General features: G+C 34.3%; 1 protein-coding gene across 2 annotated transcripts in view; it reads right to left on the bottom strand.

Moving 5' to 3' along the window:
• Positions 1–17,802, bottom strand: part of LOC140040873 (uncharacterized) — a 53,122-nt gene that overhangs the window by 660 nt on the left and 34,660 nt on the right. For both annotated transcript variants that reach the window (XM_072087123.1, XM_072087124.1), the window contains exons 6-10: positions 9,575–9,693; positions 6,743–6,809; positions 4,206–4,325; positions 2,126–2,214; positions 539–1,172 (exon numbers count right to left, since the gene is read on the bottom strand). In XM_072087123.1, the coding sequence (XP_071943224.1) occupies positions 539–1,172; positions 2,126–2,214; positions 4,206–4,325; positions 6,743–6,809; positions 9,575–9,693 (1,029 nt within the window). The remainder of the gene's footprint in view (positions 1–538; positions 1,173–2,125; positions 2,215–4,205; positions 4,326–6,742; positions 6,810–9,574; positions 9,694–17,802) is intronic.

Below are 17,802 nucleotides of genomic sequence, written 5' to 3'. Positions count from 1 at the left end.
TCTCAAGTTGTGTGTAGCAGAGATGGAGATCACTGATTTGCTAATGAGCAGATGTTTGTCAAACTCTAATGTAATTGTACTTTATGCATCATGTTGGTGTAGTAAATGCTGCTTCATTGGGTTCAACTCAACTCAACTCAACGTAAACATTTATTTTCTTTCTTTCATTCAATAATAAAACAAATGAATAGAATCTAACCCTGGCCTCTAGCGCAAGTACGGTGGTATAGAGGTATGAATGCCAGGCTAGTGATCTGGAGGTCATGGGTTCGAGTCCCACCTGAGTATTACTTAAGTGTAATAATAATATTAAGTGTTCTCAGTATGTACGTCGCATATAGTACAATTTTGTAATAATAAAAACTGATGCAACCTGCTTTATGATGATGATTATGATGACAGTGATAATGATGGTGATGATAATGATGTTGGTTGGTGACAATACCGATGATGACTATGAGTATGTGGTGAGGACAATAATGATGATGGTGGCGGAAATGACGATGATGCTGGTAGCTTTCGCAAATTCCATCCTCACCTTATTCCTCCGAAAGTTCTCGACAACTCCTCTCAACCTTTCCCCGACTGGAACGTAGTTAAATCGTGCGTTACAGACCTCGCATTGGCGATGCCCAGAGATATGAATCCATTTTACGAGACACTGGCGATGGATACTACCAGCAGAACCCGTGCATCGGCACGGGTTAATCAGTGGATTTTTCGGTGATGTTTCTGCTTCGAAACACACCCGACAATAATTCCCATTTTCACTTCCAGACTGTGAGACATGTACCGACGGTACAGTGGATACGAGAGATGACGTTTCACTCATTTCACCTCTCACTTTGGTAGCCCTAGCTTGTGTTTCAATTGGAATGGGAATGTCAGTTGTCGTTTGACTCTGAGACTGATAACCGCTAATACTAGGCCCGAGACCCGGCGAGTTCTCTCCACTACTGCAACTATCATTTCCGGTGGTCGGTCCTTCTATACATTCCATGCCTGCATTCTGTACGTTTATCAGAACGTTCACGTTTCTAGATTTGAGGGAGGCCTGCTCCCGTTGTTGTTTCAAGTCCATTGTATTTAATTCTCCTCCTCCTGTAGCCAAAGCAATTCCTGGAGGTTTGGAAGAAGAAGCACCCTGGCAACCATCAACTAGCATCATTAGCCTAAAAAAACAAAAATCAAATTGTTGTAAATTCCATATTGAGTGCCAGCTGTTTAGGCCCATCTATACTATGCACAATGACAAACAACAATAAATGGTTAACATATTTTTCCCATCTACATCATTTTTGTGAAAATTAATGGATAGGATTGCTAACAAATTTCTTTTTTGAGCACTTTATTTGGTCTTTACAAAATAGTATTACAATCGCATATACAGTAGATTAATTCCCTTAGCCTCCTGCCTAGATTTTGATTCAACAGTAGTGTGTTACTATACAAATCTTTCACCTCATGAAATTATTTGTTCCATTGCACGAATATAAAACATTCATTATTTGTTTTATAACATACCTTTTAAAGAGAGGCTATCGGCCAAGACCTAAACCATTTTAAAAGGGATAATTATAGAATGCACACACTATAGGCTTGTGGTGTACCATTGTAACAAATTTCACTCGCATATAACAAAATTTCACTCGCATATAACAAAATTTCACTCGCATATAACAAAAGTGCATCCTTGATATGTTAAACATAATGTTCATTGGAGTATTTTATTATATATCATATGATCATAATCCTCCAATCAAAAATCTAGTCAGGTGTGTTATAAAAAAAAAATTAATGTTTTTTATTTGTTGAATGGGAGAATATTTACTTTCTTCGAAAGCCTGACTGAAATTATATCACTCACAAACATCCATTATTTGTAGACTATTTTTCTGTATTTTTCCTAATTCTTTTTGAGGCATATGAATGTTTCATATTTATAATATTTGTAATAAATACATAATGATGATCCGATTTCATAATGAATATAGATTAAAAATTGTATGCAGATATTAATATTGTAAGGATTCACGGAACACATATTTTATCAGTGAGTTGGTATATATTGCAGCATGATCAACAATTATGTATGGGTTTTTTTTTCTGCGCCTCATTATAATACCTTGTTCGTATACGATGTTGCCAGCACTGTACGTTTATATACGCATCCACATCTTCCGACTTTACTTGAACGATGATGGCACTCAGTGACTAAGACAAGATAAAAGTAGTTTTAATATAATGCAATTGAGTCATCTTCGTTTAATATACAAGCCATCGTTAATGTCCCCGTCATCTATCACTCTAGTTCTGGTTGTCACTACAATTGACAATTATCGTGTTTGACACAATTACTATAACATAAAATGAGTGACATATCAATGATGTCTACACTTACTTGCAACATAAATATTTTAATAAATTAATTAATGGTGTGTCGACTGGTTTCCGGAGTTATATATTAGTAGAAATAATTATATGTACAACAGCACCATGTTTTATATCAATCAATCAGCAGTTCGGCTAAGCTACTTCTAGATACAATGTCACCAGAAATATAAATTAAACATAATACGTCTATTAAGGGGACACCGTATGGGCTAAACAAAGTGTCTACTTCAATGTTAAAACATACCCCTTGCCCCATAATTTCACAGGAAAGTGTCAGGATTTCCCGTGAATAGGTGTGTGTACCCTGAATAGGTGTGTGTCCTCTGAATAGGTGTACGTATCCTGATTAGGTGCATGTATCCTGAATAGGTGCGTGTACCCTGAATAGGTGCGTGTACCCTGAATAGGTGCGTGTACCCTGAATAGGTGCGTGTACCCTGAATATGTGCGCGTACCCCGAGTAGGTGCGCGTACCCCGAGTAGGTGCGCGTACCCCGAGTAGGTGCGCGTACCCCGAGTAGGTGCGTGTACCCTGAGTAGGTGTGTGTACCCTGAATAGGTGCATGTACCCTGAGTAGGTGTGTGTACCCTGAGTAGGTGTGTGTACCCTGAATAGGTGCGTGTACTTTGAATAGGCGTGTCCTCTTAATAGGGATGACTGGGCTTCTACTGTTATTTTTAAAAGTTTTTATAAATAAAAATAAACTAAATTGAAATCTAAACGAAAAATTACTATTTCCTGGTGGTTTTTTGTTTGTTTGTGAGGCCACTATGCTTATTAGATTCATCATTACAAGCTTGCTTTTGTATTTAAACAAAAATTATCTCGTCATTTAAATATGAAATATTTATGAAAAGGAAATGTCATGACTTGGGTATAATTTGTAGTTGAAGTCTAAAAGGCAATTTAACACTTTTGCCATTTTCTAGATGAAAGCTAGGAGCAGACTATACACCAACTCCATGATTCATAGCAACTTTCAGTGGCCAACGGCTATGGCTAAACCCAGGGGTCTCACAGCTTAAGGGGCCCTAACGGCTATGGCTAAACCCAGGGGTCTCACAGCTTAAGGGGTCCTAACGGCTATGGCTAAACCCAGGGGTCTCACAGCTTAAGGGGCCCTAACGGCTATGGCTAAACCCAGGGGTCTCACAGCTTAAGGGGCCCTAACGGCTATGGCTAAACCCAGGGGTCTCACAGCTTAAGGGGCCCTAACGGCTATGGCTAAACCCAGGGGTCTCACAGCTTAAGGGGCCCTAACGGCTATGGCTAAACCCAGGGGTCTCACAGCTTAAGGGGCCCTAACGGTTATGGCTAAACCCAGGGGTCTCACAGCTTAAGGGGCCCTAACGGTTATGGCTAAACCCAGGGGTCTCACAGCTTAAGGGGCCCTAACGGTTATGGCTAAACCCAGGGGTCTCACAGCTTAAGGGGCCCTAACGGTTATGGCTAAACCCAGGGGTCTCACAGCTTAAGGGGCGCTAGAGCAGTACAATGCAACTACCTAGCATTGCAGGGCCACTTAGGAGTGCTAAACCAGGGGCCTTTGCCCCGCAACTTTATAAAAACATGTATCATAAAACATACCATTAGGTAGTCATTGATTTGCTGTTTACAATAATAATATAATATACTGCTTATTTACTTCTTGATTGAGAGATCACACAACACACTGTAGGTAATTTTAATCGTTCCATTCCACGTAACGATCTAATCAATGGTTCTATTGCATTGCTAGCTTTTTGTGCAACCGGAAACCCACCTGTAGTATACTGTATGAATTAACTTAAAACTCCATGAAGTAACTTACGTCAAGTAATGTTTCTATAAGTTTTTGACCGGCAAGATCTGGTAAAATACAGGGAATTTGTGTGTCTTCCTGTAGTAAAACATCACTATCTAATTCTTCAACATATTTACATAATCCATCCTGAAAGAAAAAGAACGAAAATCATACATGAAACTGAAACACTCTTTAACTATCACTGCAACAGTGAAGTAACCCTGTGCAGTTTTTATTGACTGGTGTAAATAGGAAAATCCAACCAGCACGGTGTGCTTTATGTGAGGTAAAATGAAGCTAAACGTTTTTCGGTGTACCTTCTCCGGTGTCGTCAAACACCGAAAACACGTAGTTAGTGTGTCATTGAAGGTCATTAAAGGTCATTGAAGTGAAAATATAACATTTTGTCACAGATATATATATACAATATGTTTATTAAGTATAACATTCTAGCGTAAAGAAATACATAATTTTATTAATCAATAATTACTCAGGTATAAAATATTATGTCTAGACAACATTAACCGCTCAATCAAACAATTTAGACAACTTATTGTAAAAATATCTCCTTACCGGAAATATAAATTACTCTGCAATTATTCCCATACAATGTAAAAACCATGCTTTGAAATAAACGAATGCTTTTCATATCTAATGCATTTAATAATGATCCTATATTTTATGTTTGTTATAAATTGTAAAATCAGCTATAGAATGTCTGAAAATAAACATCTGAATCAATAAACATGATTTAGTACAATTTAGTGGCTGGTAATTCAAGTGCAATGTATATTTACTGTATTGTGTTTTGTTTAATAAATCATGTATGATTCCACTAAACTTTTGAGTTTAAACCAAGATTGTAAGGCATTTGGTATTAATAGGCAAACTGCCTTACCTTGACATGTTTCGAGAAACTATTCTCATCATCAGAACAGAAAACAATGCCTGGATTACTTATATCTCAATAGGACAGGTTGTATGTAAATGAGGAAGTAATTGTGTTGAGGATTTATATTGTATTTTTTATAATAAGCTCAGGAAAAAAAAATTTTTGGGACAATAATTTTGTCTACAACAATTTTTCTACAGCTTTGTATACAAAAGCGACAATAGGAATGTAAACTTTGAAAATCTAATGTTGCAAAAACATGACAGCGCCCTCATTAGCTTAATAAACATAACCACACCTATGAACACCTACTACCAATACTATTGACAGTCAACATGACCTATTCAAGTACAGTAAACATGCCTTATCTTTTATCTATGTACCTACAGAATACAATGTCAGAGGGTCATTATATACCAGCACCAAACTGCTGTTAAAATTGTCTACAAATATCTAAAGGTTATCTGCTTGTGTGTTGTAATAGTGCATTGGTAACAACAGAACACATTTCAATATTGGCTTTATGGACTATTGGCAGGGCATAACGACTATGAACGCACACTGGCTAAACCCAGGGGTTAAAGGAGCCCCTGAGCAAGGCCCGGAAGGGGAAAAGGGCATTACAATATGTCAAAAAAGGCTGGGGTGCCACTTGTTGGAAATGCCTAAACCTACCCACTAGTGTCACCATAGGGATTAATTGATTGAAATATATATTGTGTTCTAGGGGGAATTTTAGTGTTGTTTATCAACCATTTAACAAGGGGGGCTTTATGAACACTGGGTTAGTTTTGCCCCTACTACTAAAAGATGACTCATGCCAAATGTGTACAGTAGTTTCCTCATAGCAATACAAACTTTACAGCATCGGATGTCTCCTACTTAAGTCTTTACAATGTTTCCTTTATTAGGTACTGTAATAAAATCTACTATTTGTTATTGTGTGATTGCTAACAATACTTGTTGCACTACTACTCCTTTCGTTTATCTGTTAAAACTGAATATTTTGTACGAGATGCTTTTTTTTGTGGTTAACTGTATGTGCATGGTTGAAACTACAAAACGTTTCATATTTTATCCTGATTTTTGGGGTTTTTGTTGTTTTTTTTAAACCATATTTAATGAGGGTGATCCATCCAGCAATTGCTGATCATTAGGGACCCTCAGAGGTTCACAAGAGAAACATATACACAAGATGCTCTACATAAACAAAGTCTTATTACAAGTCTTTGGGAGTGGAGTTGTAATTTTGTCCTTAGAAAAAGTCCTGATATTTAAGGGACTTCAAACCAGGACCCTTGGAGTGGTAGCCAAGAATCATAACCACCAAGCCACAACTCCACTCCATGTCGCATTTGTTTCCGTATTTTTATATTTGTTTTTTTTTAATAAAGTTAATTTATCAATCAACATTTCCCCCTCCCCTTTCCATATTTTCTGTATAAAAAACTCTTGATAGGCCATCCTCACCAGGATATTACACGCAATATTGCTGGATATGTCTAACCATTAATGAATTGTTGAGTACTGTACACTGTTGAATTTAATTTAGAACAAGTTTGCAGTTGACAGACATGGGGAAATACACAAATTTGCATAATAAAAACCATGACAAATCTACAAAAGCGGAATTTCCCATTCGTTTGGAATAATTACGACTTCTGATACTTACTAGAACCGTAACAAAATACGACTGCACAATGTCGGGGGTCAAAGCTTCTGCACAGTTACCAAAGGGCCTGTAAAGAGTAAATAAAAAGCATTAATGCATAAATATTCTATTGAATAAATATTACCTATTGAGGTAGAAAGATAAAAGAAATTTTGACTAGACAGAGAGAAAGAAAAAATATCTAACCAGTATTGTTACTGCTCTTGCAGTGTGAAATTTGGGTACAAATACAATTTTAGAATTGTCACGAACATGTATAATATCACATATTTCAAAATAAATTGAGTCGGAAATTACAGAATGAGAATAACCTATTACCATCTGTCTCATGTGAGGCTTAGCTCAGTATTCAGATTTTATACAGTAGTCTTATTTGAGTTAGTAGAACTGTTGAAGTAAAATCCCAATACCTACTGTAATCTACAGTATGAGTGTTTGCCTACAGTGTTTTCAGACATGGATAAAATCTGAGTATTGACTAAGAAAGGATTTGAACCCAGTTTTGCTTTGGGTAGTGGCACAGAATTTGTAGGCCTTTTAGTAATATTTTCCTATATGGTCAGGGTACAAAATTCGGGTCCTCAGCATGAGGCGCTCGTCTCGTCTGAAATTTTCAATTTTCACCACCCACCCCAATTCTCCAGCACAGATCATCATATTTTAGATTAATAATTATATTTAAAGCATCTTTGTCTCATCTGTTTTTAAACTCTCGCTACTGCCTTGAAATTATACATTGAATGATAATTGAGGATGAGAATTATCCAGAATAATTTTGAAATATACAGAGTTATTCACTTTGAAAGAAAAAATAAACACATTGTGTACAATGTACTATGCAATACCTCAATAGTACACTAGACTTGTTCTATTAATCTTAATCACATCATATAATCAGTGCTAATTAATCAACCATTGTTGTGTTGAGTACTAATCTATTGAATTCTAATATTAAACTAATCATCCATAGTGACATTGAATGAGTAATTAGGAATGATAATGAGATTTTGATGTTTAATTGATAATCCATCATTAGATGGTATGTTCTTAAATTAGTCAACTACTTTAGGAGTACGGTACTGTTAATGTAGTATAATAGAATAAAAATAGGCCTAGCATGAAGGCCAATTAGCAATGGCCTAGGCCTGTAAGCACTAGAGCTTGGTCCCTTCCTTTAATGCTCAAGTAAAATATAATTTCTATACCGGAATATAGCTTTAGATATAGTTTATGCTATTGGATCATACGGAAATAAACATCACTTCGGCATAAGAATGTTCGGTTCATTCACAGGGAAATCCCCGGGTATTGTTGGCCAACCTACCAAATCCATTTCGTGCACAAGAGGGGTGGCATTATACCTGAGATAAATTTAAACTTTTTATGTGTTAGTTGACTTTAAGACCAATGGCAGTCAATCATTAACATTATTATTTTGCATTGCAGATGAAAGTTGCATGAACGGCCATTGACATGTCATACGATCAGAGGAAATCCCACAAAAACAGGCCTTTAGTGGTGTGGATCTTTGTCCATATTTATTGTGTTTAGACAGGATATTCCATCCTGTAATTTAAGGCCAAATTATAATTTTGTATTATTTCTGTAGTATTTATCTCCATTTCCATAATTATTGTGCTGAATTTCATGGAATTTAATTACTACTATTGACATGTTATTTAACATTATTTTTTCACAGCAAAAATAGGCTCTTTTTTAAACTATAAATTCAAATACAACTAATAATACCATACATAAATGTATGACATATGCATGTGGATTAAAGGTTATATAAATTTTAGATATTGATATGTATCTGATTACCATCAGAGAGGTCACTGAACTGTGTCAATTGGTCTTCTATCAATGACAAGTTATTATCTCTGTCAGAAGCATATCATTTTCAGAAATAATATTATTGACCAGGTGTGTTGTTGAAGAAGAGTGATGAATTATGTTGTTTATGTTTTTCAGTATAGTGATTTTTCTTCATGTATACATACACTATTAAATATGACATATTAAAGATGTATTGTCTCCCTGAAAAATAATTTTAAAAATTGTTGTTGTTGAATATGCCATTTTAATGTCACATAATAGTTATCTACTTTGACCAAAAATTGGATTTAAACAAAATTTATTTACAAGCAAAAACTGTAATTTAAAGCAAAAAATGGTAAAATTTGATGCCAGCCAATGGATTTTTGGTTGAATTAACCATTTATTATGTTATTTTATAGTGAAAACATTATTTTTTTTCATATTTTTCTACGGAAGTGATTAACTTTATTAAAACTACAAAATAACCTATACAAAGTCTGATTTAGTTAATCTTAATTTTTCATGTTTTTGGGGACAATACATCTTTAATTATTATTTTATTTTATACATTTAATTTTGTCAAACCGGACATATTAAAAGGCATAGTAATTACTTGCGTTTGAAAATCTAAACATCATTTTGTGGTAATCGAAAAAAACAAAATCTAGTTACTGCAGTAATCTGCAGTAGGATAATTTCACATGGTCTCTAATGCGTGAATCCCACTAAGAGACACAACATACAGTGTTGACCATTCACAAGCATTTGAACACTAGAACTGTCGTTTGCCAACTTGCTTGCGTTTTGTCTATGTTTTGTGTTGCGTCTCTATCTACACTATAAACTTTTATATGACAAAAAAATGTAATGTGCCCATATATGGACATGATGATGTCATACCACTACCATATTTGGGTATATCACTACCATACTTGGGCACATCCACACTTTTTTGTCAAACTAGTTTGATAGTGTGGACAGAGCTTAAGTGACTGACAAGTAATACTTTACCTAAGGAGACAAGCGATCTGTATCAGGTTTAACTCATTGCATCGGGTCAGACGCTCCTGTAACGAGACAAAACCTCCAGCGTTGGAATAATGACTCAGTAGCTGTTTCACCAATGGAGACTGTAAGACAGAATTATGTATTATTATTAATAATATTAATAATTTAAAAAAATGTTAAAATGTTAAATGTATTATACTGGTCCTCAAGTTTAACTGGAAACTGAGGAAATTCGGATTAGGCCCTCCACGGACCCACGGCAGCCAGCAGTGCAGCGCCTACCAGATCAGCACACCGGGAGACGATCCTACTCATTTACTTATATAAAGTGTCTTAGTAGGTGTAGTAAACTATAGTATTAAAACATATATGGTTCATTTTACTGGAAAATGTCTCTTTAACAGAGATGTACCCTGAATATGGATATCTAAAGCTCTGTCTACACTATCAAACTAGCTTGACAAAAACAGTGTGATAATAGTGATGACATCATCATGTCCATATAGAGACACATCACATTTTGTTGTCACATAAAGTTTGATAGTGTAGACAAAGCTTAAATGAAACATTGTACTGTATTACAAAAATTGTAATATTAAAAATATCAATAATATTATTTAATTTTATTTAATGCATAATCGCAAGAAAATTAAATGTCTTTTGTGACGAGAAACGATCGGCTTCTTCAACGAAGGCTGTAAAAAAACGAGTGAGTGAGATTATTGACATACTAATTATCACTATTGATTAAATGGGTTAATGGTTATGGTGTTCTGTCATATACAAAAAAATGTCAAATTACTTATAATCATAAGGAATAACAAATAATAGTATTATTTGTACCATGAAAGGCTGTGTTCGGACGTAAAATCAGTTACATGTGTAACTTTACATGTGATGAACAATTTACATGTGTAAAGGTCATATTTCATGCATCTCTTTACACTATTAAGGTCAAATTGCTCCTTATCTTGCGGTTAATCAGCTTGCGGTTTAAGGTGTAATTTAAAAATCCACCTCATGAGATGGATTTTTTAAACAGCAAGTTTATCTCGAAATTTACACAACACGCGACCATTGGCGACCATTACACATGTAAATTTGTTCCGTCCAAACGGGCTCTAAGTTATAACGACATAGAAATATGTTTGACATTAAAATCAATGGTTGCATAAGTTTCCTATAACATCTCATACAGTAAAGTGCAGTGTTACTAATAAATAGTACAGTTCACAATTATTAGAAAACAAAATTAGAATGGAAATGTAGGGCCTGTTTCTGCTGCATAAATAACTGGTTAAAATCGGTGTGAATAAATTAACTCCATTTTCTTGGGAGCAGAAACAGGACAAATTTGTGGTAACCAGTTAAAAGGCAGTGCAAAATAACCGGTTAAAAACACCCATTCAATTCGGTGTTAGAACCCCATTTAACAGGTTATCGCTGGGCAACTTTTAGCTGCAACACAAAATAACGGTTGTTTAATTGACTTAAATGCTGACCCCGAGTCAACTATACGGCAGTAACGTTTGAATTAACCGCCAAGACAAATTGCATTTTGGGTAATTGTTACGATTTTTGTCAACGACCACCCATTGATTTAACCGGTTATTTCGGAGCACAAATTGAGCATAAACGCGGTCTTCTTATTTTTAATCCATTTTAAAATAAACGGTTAATTTGTGTTATGTAGTAGAAACAGACCCGCATTGAATTTGGGAACTTAATTTAACAATTTGTACACTATAAAGAAAAGATTGACAGCTTTACACAACCACATTTAGAAATGGGTTTTTGAGAACATTAAGCCTACTTTAGTTACAACACTGAGAGAAAACATCCTCAATTAAAAGGGACATTAAATACAATCCATACTTCTCATCTGAAAAAAATGACCATATTATAATCAAAGACTTGGATTATGTTAATCGTTAAACAGTTAATAATAAACTCACAAACATAAAAATTGAATGCTTAGCAACAATCTCCTTAAAACTTAAATTATGCCAATGTGATGTAATAAGTAAGTAGACAGATCATAATTGTACGGGTAAACTATTATTAGTCAAGCACTTTTTAAAAGGGCAATTTCTTTCCAGGTTTGAAAGGTTTATTAATTATTATAAATTCCTTCTTTGCCTCATTGGACATGGTGGGATGTTAGCCTGGTGCCAGTGGTGTACTGTAATGACTATTAGTGCTCACTGCCTAAACCCAGGGGCCCCGGAGCTTATGGGAGCTCCTGAGCAGTGCTAAAAAAACCAGCATTAAAATATGTCAAAAAAGGCTATAAAACGCCCAAGGCCTCCTAAACTAGGGGCCTTAGGTCTCTACTTTATGCCACTGCCCAGTGCAGTGCTTAACGACAGGGAGTGGTCTAGAGCAGCGAGTAAGCCTCTCTTTACGAAATACTGTATACACTGAGTGCCATATGTCCACTGGTTCATGAAGACTTGTGTATGGCAATTAAAACTTGTTTTACCACTAGAAGTACAACATGGCCAAGGAAAACTTTAAACGGGTGACGATATTATGGCTGTGGTTTGAAGCCTCTACACAGGTCAGTCAATTGGCTCAACTACTATCTAATTATACCTTTACTTGTAAACTAAATAATCTTTAAATAGGAAACTAATATATTAGGTAAGTTGATACCTTTTAGTTTAATTAGCAACTCTTGTTTTAATATTATGCATGGCTTCTGATTGAGGCTTTCTATGGTAGGCTATTAGAGCAAAAACTATGCTCATGACAAACTAGATTGTAAAAACAATCCAAATCATAAATTTACATTGCTGTCTGTATTTTTAATTCCAAGAACTAAAACAATTATTACACTGGGATATAAATTTCTTAATTTTTTATTCTCAATAATTCATTTTCTCCTGTTCACATTTGTAATTTAGACTTATTATACACACTGTAGGAACCACTTAACGTCTACTCTGAAGGACATGGAAATTCAAGTAAATCATACACATGCGTCATCTCACTATGCAATACATTAATGCAAGATTTTAAAACAGCACAGCAGTACTCAATTACTGTAGACTTACATCATAACATATATATAATACTTCCACATAATGAGCAATGGTAATTATTTAGCCATCAATTTTAATCTGTACACAAATCAAAAATTGGTTCAGATTTTTCCGAAGACAGTTTCATAGTAAGGCCAAATAAAAAAACATACTTGTTAAGCGTCACCGCCCGCTCCTGATTATCCAGCCGCCTCTCTTTTTATTTTTATTTTTTTTTTACCGATATACAACGGAAAGTTCAGCGGCCCGACCCAGCTCCAGAGTAGGGCTCGAAATTCACGCTAGCAAACTAGCATTTTGCTAGTAGATTCTTCATAATTGCTATTTGAAAATTTCAAAACTAGCAAATGTTTGTTAGGCTAGTGTAATTTTTGAAAAAATACATACTTTTTAGCTTAGACAACGCTAGCCGCCGATCGCTCTATGTCGACAACGGCAAATTGGTGAAAACAATTGTTTCATTTACACGCCGCCGATTTACGTAAAGGAAACGCGAATAACACCGTGAATCATGTAATGTAGTAAACAGCAAGCCTTTTCCCCAACACATTAAATCATGTGCATTTAGTACGTCGCTGAGGATTACATCATCAGTCACGTGATTACAGAATAAGCGATTATCAATTTAGGGATTTAACGAAATAAATATTTTGCCTACACAGTGGTCGAAGCGCGTTTTTTTATAGGTTCGTAAATAGGAAACACCCCATACATAATGGACTCTACCAATTTTGTTTACGATGATCTCGCGCTCGAGATCGGCACACCACGACTGACACCACGAGGTCCTGTTGGGCGATGGGTTTCCTTATGCCTGGTTTACCTGCCTGGAATAATTACATACACTTTTTGCATCACAACTTTAAATACTGATTTACACAGCAATTGGCAAAGGATTCATCAAAGAAGAATGAATACGTTGAATAAAAATTCACTTAAGAAATGCCGTAAGCTGTTTTCAAACTATAAATCAGCCCACTATTTAGTATTATTGAGACCAAATCATGCTTCTCGCGATAGGGAATTTCCTGGATAGATTAGTCGAGCGAGAGACGGCGGATGGCCGATGAGTGAGGTTGGGGTAGCACCTTGGACGGATTAGTTAGCCTAGGGCCTACAATTTCGCTTGGTGGCAATTAAATTTAATGTTTTAATTACGTCTGGATATAAACAATACAAAACTCAATTTTGTCATAAGCAATAATATTTCATACATAGTCAATTTTGTTCTGTTTCGCATTTTAAAAGTTTGACGTTTCGTCCTAAAAAAGTGGGGCAAAACGTCCACCGCGCAAAAATATACCTCTATAAAAAGTAAAAAAAAAAAAAAAAAAACCGTCCCCCCGCCCCTGAAAATTTATGAGGGTGTGACGCTTAACAAGTATATTTTTTTATTTGGCCTAATTGACATAATTATTCTTGTTCATATGAAAAAACACACTTGAGAATTCAGAAACAAATTATTTCCATGGCGATCACAAAGCACTAATTCAGTATGAACTCTAATCTGTGAATGAACTTTAAGCTGAATTAGGACTTTTTTAATGAATTTTTTTTGTAGATAGAAGGCAGCTACAGTCACTATGCAATACTGTGTAAATCCTTCATATCAAACTAAAAATAATTTTTTTTTAAACATCTAGATTGTTAAATGGCAACTCCAACACAGCTGAAAAGTGATCCAACATGGAAAGGGACCATCAACTATGGCTGCATTAATTGGCCAATTGGATGTACCTACCCAGCTGAACTAACGTCCCTGCTCATATACACCACCATGCCTGTGTTAAGCTCTGTCTTCACTATCAAACTTTATGTGACAACAAAATGTGATTTGCCCATATGGACATGATGATGTCATATCACTACCATATTTGGGCATATCTACCATATTTGGGCACATCACACTTTTTTGTCAAACTAGTTTGATAGTGTAGACAGCTTTACAGAGTGATGAGCATTTTACTGTGTTTACTACGATATTCATATAGCAAAAATGTACAAATTTTATTAAGAAATTACTCACTTTATTGGCATTCAATTAGTTAATTTGATAAAAACTGTACAATATATATAAAATACATGGCATAGATGGGTCTCAAATCTTGTCTCCCCCTCTAGTCCAATATTCCTTACCATTATTACCCTATAACAAATAGGCAAGGAGTTAATATTAATCATTTAATTTTTACTAAAAGTAGTACTATTGCATGTGGTTTTGATGGTCGGTTACCGATTCCAGAGACCAATGTTCAAATCTTGTCTGATGTCAGAAATTGAAAAGATTTTGATAAGTTACTGATCCAGGGTACTAGGTTAAAATCCTGTCAGATTTTTTTTAAATAACACATCTCCATTTACCTATTAGAGTTGCTAGCGTGTTTGTAACTATTAATGTACAGTATTGTCTCCTGTATATTGGGAACACTCATCAAATTCACTCTTGGCAATTCTTGACAATAAATTGCCTACAATGGAATAATACTAAAGGATGTCTGTTTAAAATTGCATGTAAATTGGTCTGTAAAATTAATCAAATATTAAGCTCTATAGTGATCTTGCAACTCGGTAAAAGGTTAACTAGCTTAGAGGTGTCTGTACACCACACGCACTATGGTCATAACATTTGTCATCATTGCGCTTAATGTAGATAGAGGTCATCAGTTACTTGAATCGTAATTTCATCGAGCCCTACATCGCATCCAAGATATGTCTGCAGATATTGTCTGAGGTTGATATTTATGTCATTGCAAAAGATGTATAGTAATTAATAGACCAGACAATTTACAACAAGTAATTATGGACTTGAAATTACAAGATAATATATCATGTTATATTACACCTAAAGTATTATCTTGGAGGATTGTTGGTCACATGATGTTCAATAAATACTTTAATGAACCCAAACGACATCAGGGGTGTATTTTTTGTTATGTGGGTGCACATTTTGTACAATTTACAATGTTTCTTGCAAACTTACAAAGAAATCTGCCAATGCTCTGAAGTTATATTACACCTATTAAAGTATTATCTTTGTCATTTGGATGGAGGATTGTTGGTCACATGATATTCAATAAATACTCTAATGAACCCAAACGACATCAGGAGTGTATTGTTATGTGGGTCCAAATGTGTACAAGGTTAAACAAATTTACAAAGAAATCTGCCAATCCACTGAAGAAAATATGAATTATTTAAAAAAATTGTAAAACATTTCTGTCTTTCTGAAAAAATTAGTAATAACTATAATTACTATTTTTTTATTTATCGTTTTTATGCGATATACTGTAGTTTTTGGTCTACTGAACTGATGTTAAATCTGAATATGCAATTTGTTTTTATGAAGAAAAAATGATAAAATATTATTTTAAAAGAACCTAAAGCCTTGTCTACACTATAAAACTTTATGTGACAAAAAAATGTGATGTGCCCATATATGGACATGATGGTGTCATATCACTACCATATTTGGAAATATCACTACCATATTTGGGCACATCACACTTTTTTTGTCAAACTAGTTTGATAGTGTAGACAGGGCTTAATAACCTATGGTTTACTGCGGTTTGTTCTGTGTTCAAACACAAAAATTACATGATGATGTCATATCACTACTGATGAATATTTAAACTACCATTTTTTTTGTCAAACTAGTTTGATAGTGTAGACAGAGCTTTACATCCATTTCTTGGAGATGATTTATTTTGATAGATAATGATCTTATTGTTCAGATTTCAAACCCTTCATGTTCTAATGAACATCGAAACAAAGAAACTATACAAAAAGATAAACAATAAAGCTAGATTATACAGAACTTTTTAGGACAATGATTCCATAATTTAAGATAATTTATTTTGGGAATGAATGACGCCGATTAGCTATTGTGTTTAACATAATATATTCATTCTCAATAATCAAATCAGTTTCCAGTTGATGTTTTGTGGCCTTTCAGATCCAAATTTTCATATTCATTTTTTAATTTTTTTTAAAAATTTAAATGTTTTACACATTATACACTAAAAAGCTGAAAGCTAGGCTAGCTTTAAGGCCTATATACCATTACTTCCGCTGCTGGTCTCTTTAGGCAGAAAACTGCACATCTTCCCATTAGGGCTCTAAGGGTTAGGCTATAACCCTCTTAATATCTCCTCAACATTAAAATATAAACAAAAACATTTAACAAGACTTGACATATGTTACCTGAATGCAAAGTTGCCATATCCTTTTATAAATAGATTACAGGTATATTGTGATATACCTTGATTCATGAATAATTCATCAGGCAAATACAACCATGGAAGTCACTTAATAATTAATATTAGTTTATCAGAAAATAAACGATGACAAGAAATAGAGTACAAACTAATTAAATTACAGGAAGAATGGCACCTATTATTTATTACATCAATTTACCTACAATCGCCTATTATTAATTATATAAGAATCAAAATATCAACCAAGAGAAAATGTAATACATATAGACTCTTGTTTAGGGACCAGCCTATCGTATTCATTTTTTTTTTTAAGCTTACTATAATTATTTGAATTTTATATTTTTATTTATGTTCTTATTGTAAAAAAAAAAAAAAAAAAAAAGAATTAAGAATAATAATTGTATTGCATTTTATATATTGTAAATATTTATTTATTTATATACCTTTGTCGTGGGTATGTATGTATGCATGTGTGCAATCATGTACTCGAATATATGCACTTGTGTGTTTTGCACAGAGACATAGACCTATTGTAGAAAGGAATAGTTAAAATAAAAGAAAATAATGAAAAAAGTGGATAATACATATAAAAGTATAAAGTATATATATATATATTTGACCGAATCGTTTCGATCAAATCGTACTAAAGATAAAAGAAAGTACAAGAAAATAACAGAACAGAATAACGAGGGAATATATATTTGGATGAAGTGTAAAATCATTGTATTGATCATTTGAGAATGAAATGAATAAAATAGTGGTTAACGCCACAAAAGAGAAAAAAAAAAGTAAAAAAACTTGTGGTGGATTCGTACTTAGAATTATGGCTTAAGTAACAAATGTCAATACAGCAGTGGATGATGTACAGTATGTAAAGAAGTCTTGTTTAGGGACCAGCCTATGATATCAAATTCAATAAAATATAAAAAAACCTGTGGTGGATTCGTCCCTATAATTATGATTTAAGTAAAAA

Source organism: Antedon mediterranea, chromosome 2 (genome assembly GCF_964355755.1).
Source record: "Antedon mediterranea chromosome 2, ecAntMedi1.1, whole genome shotgun sequence".
NCBI lineage: Eukaryota > Metazoa > Echinodermata > Crinoidea > Comatulida > Antedonidae > Antedon > Antedon mediterranea.
This window is presented reverse-complemented; position numbering and strand designations above follow the sequence as displayed.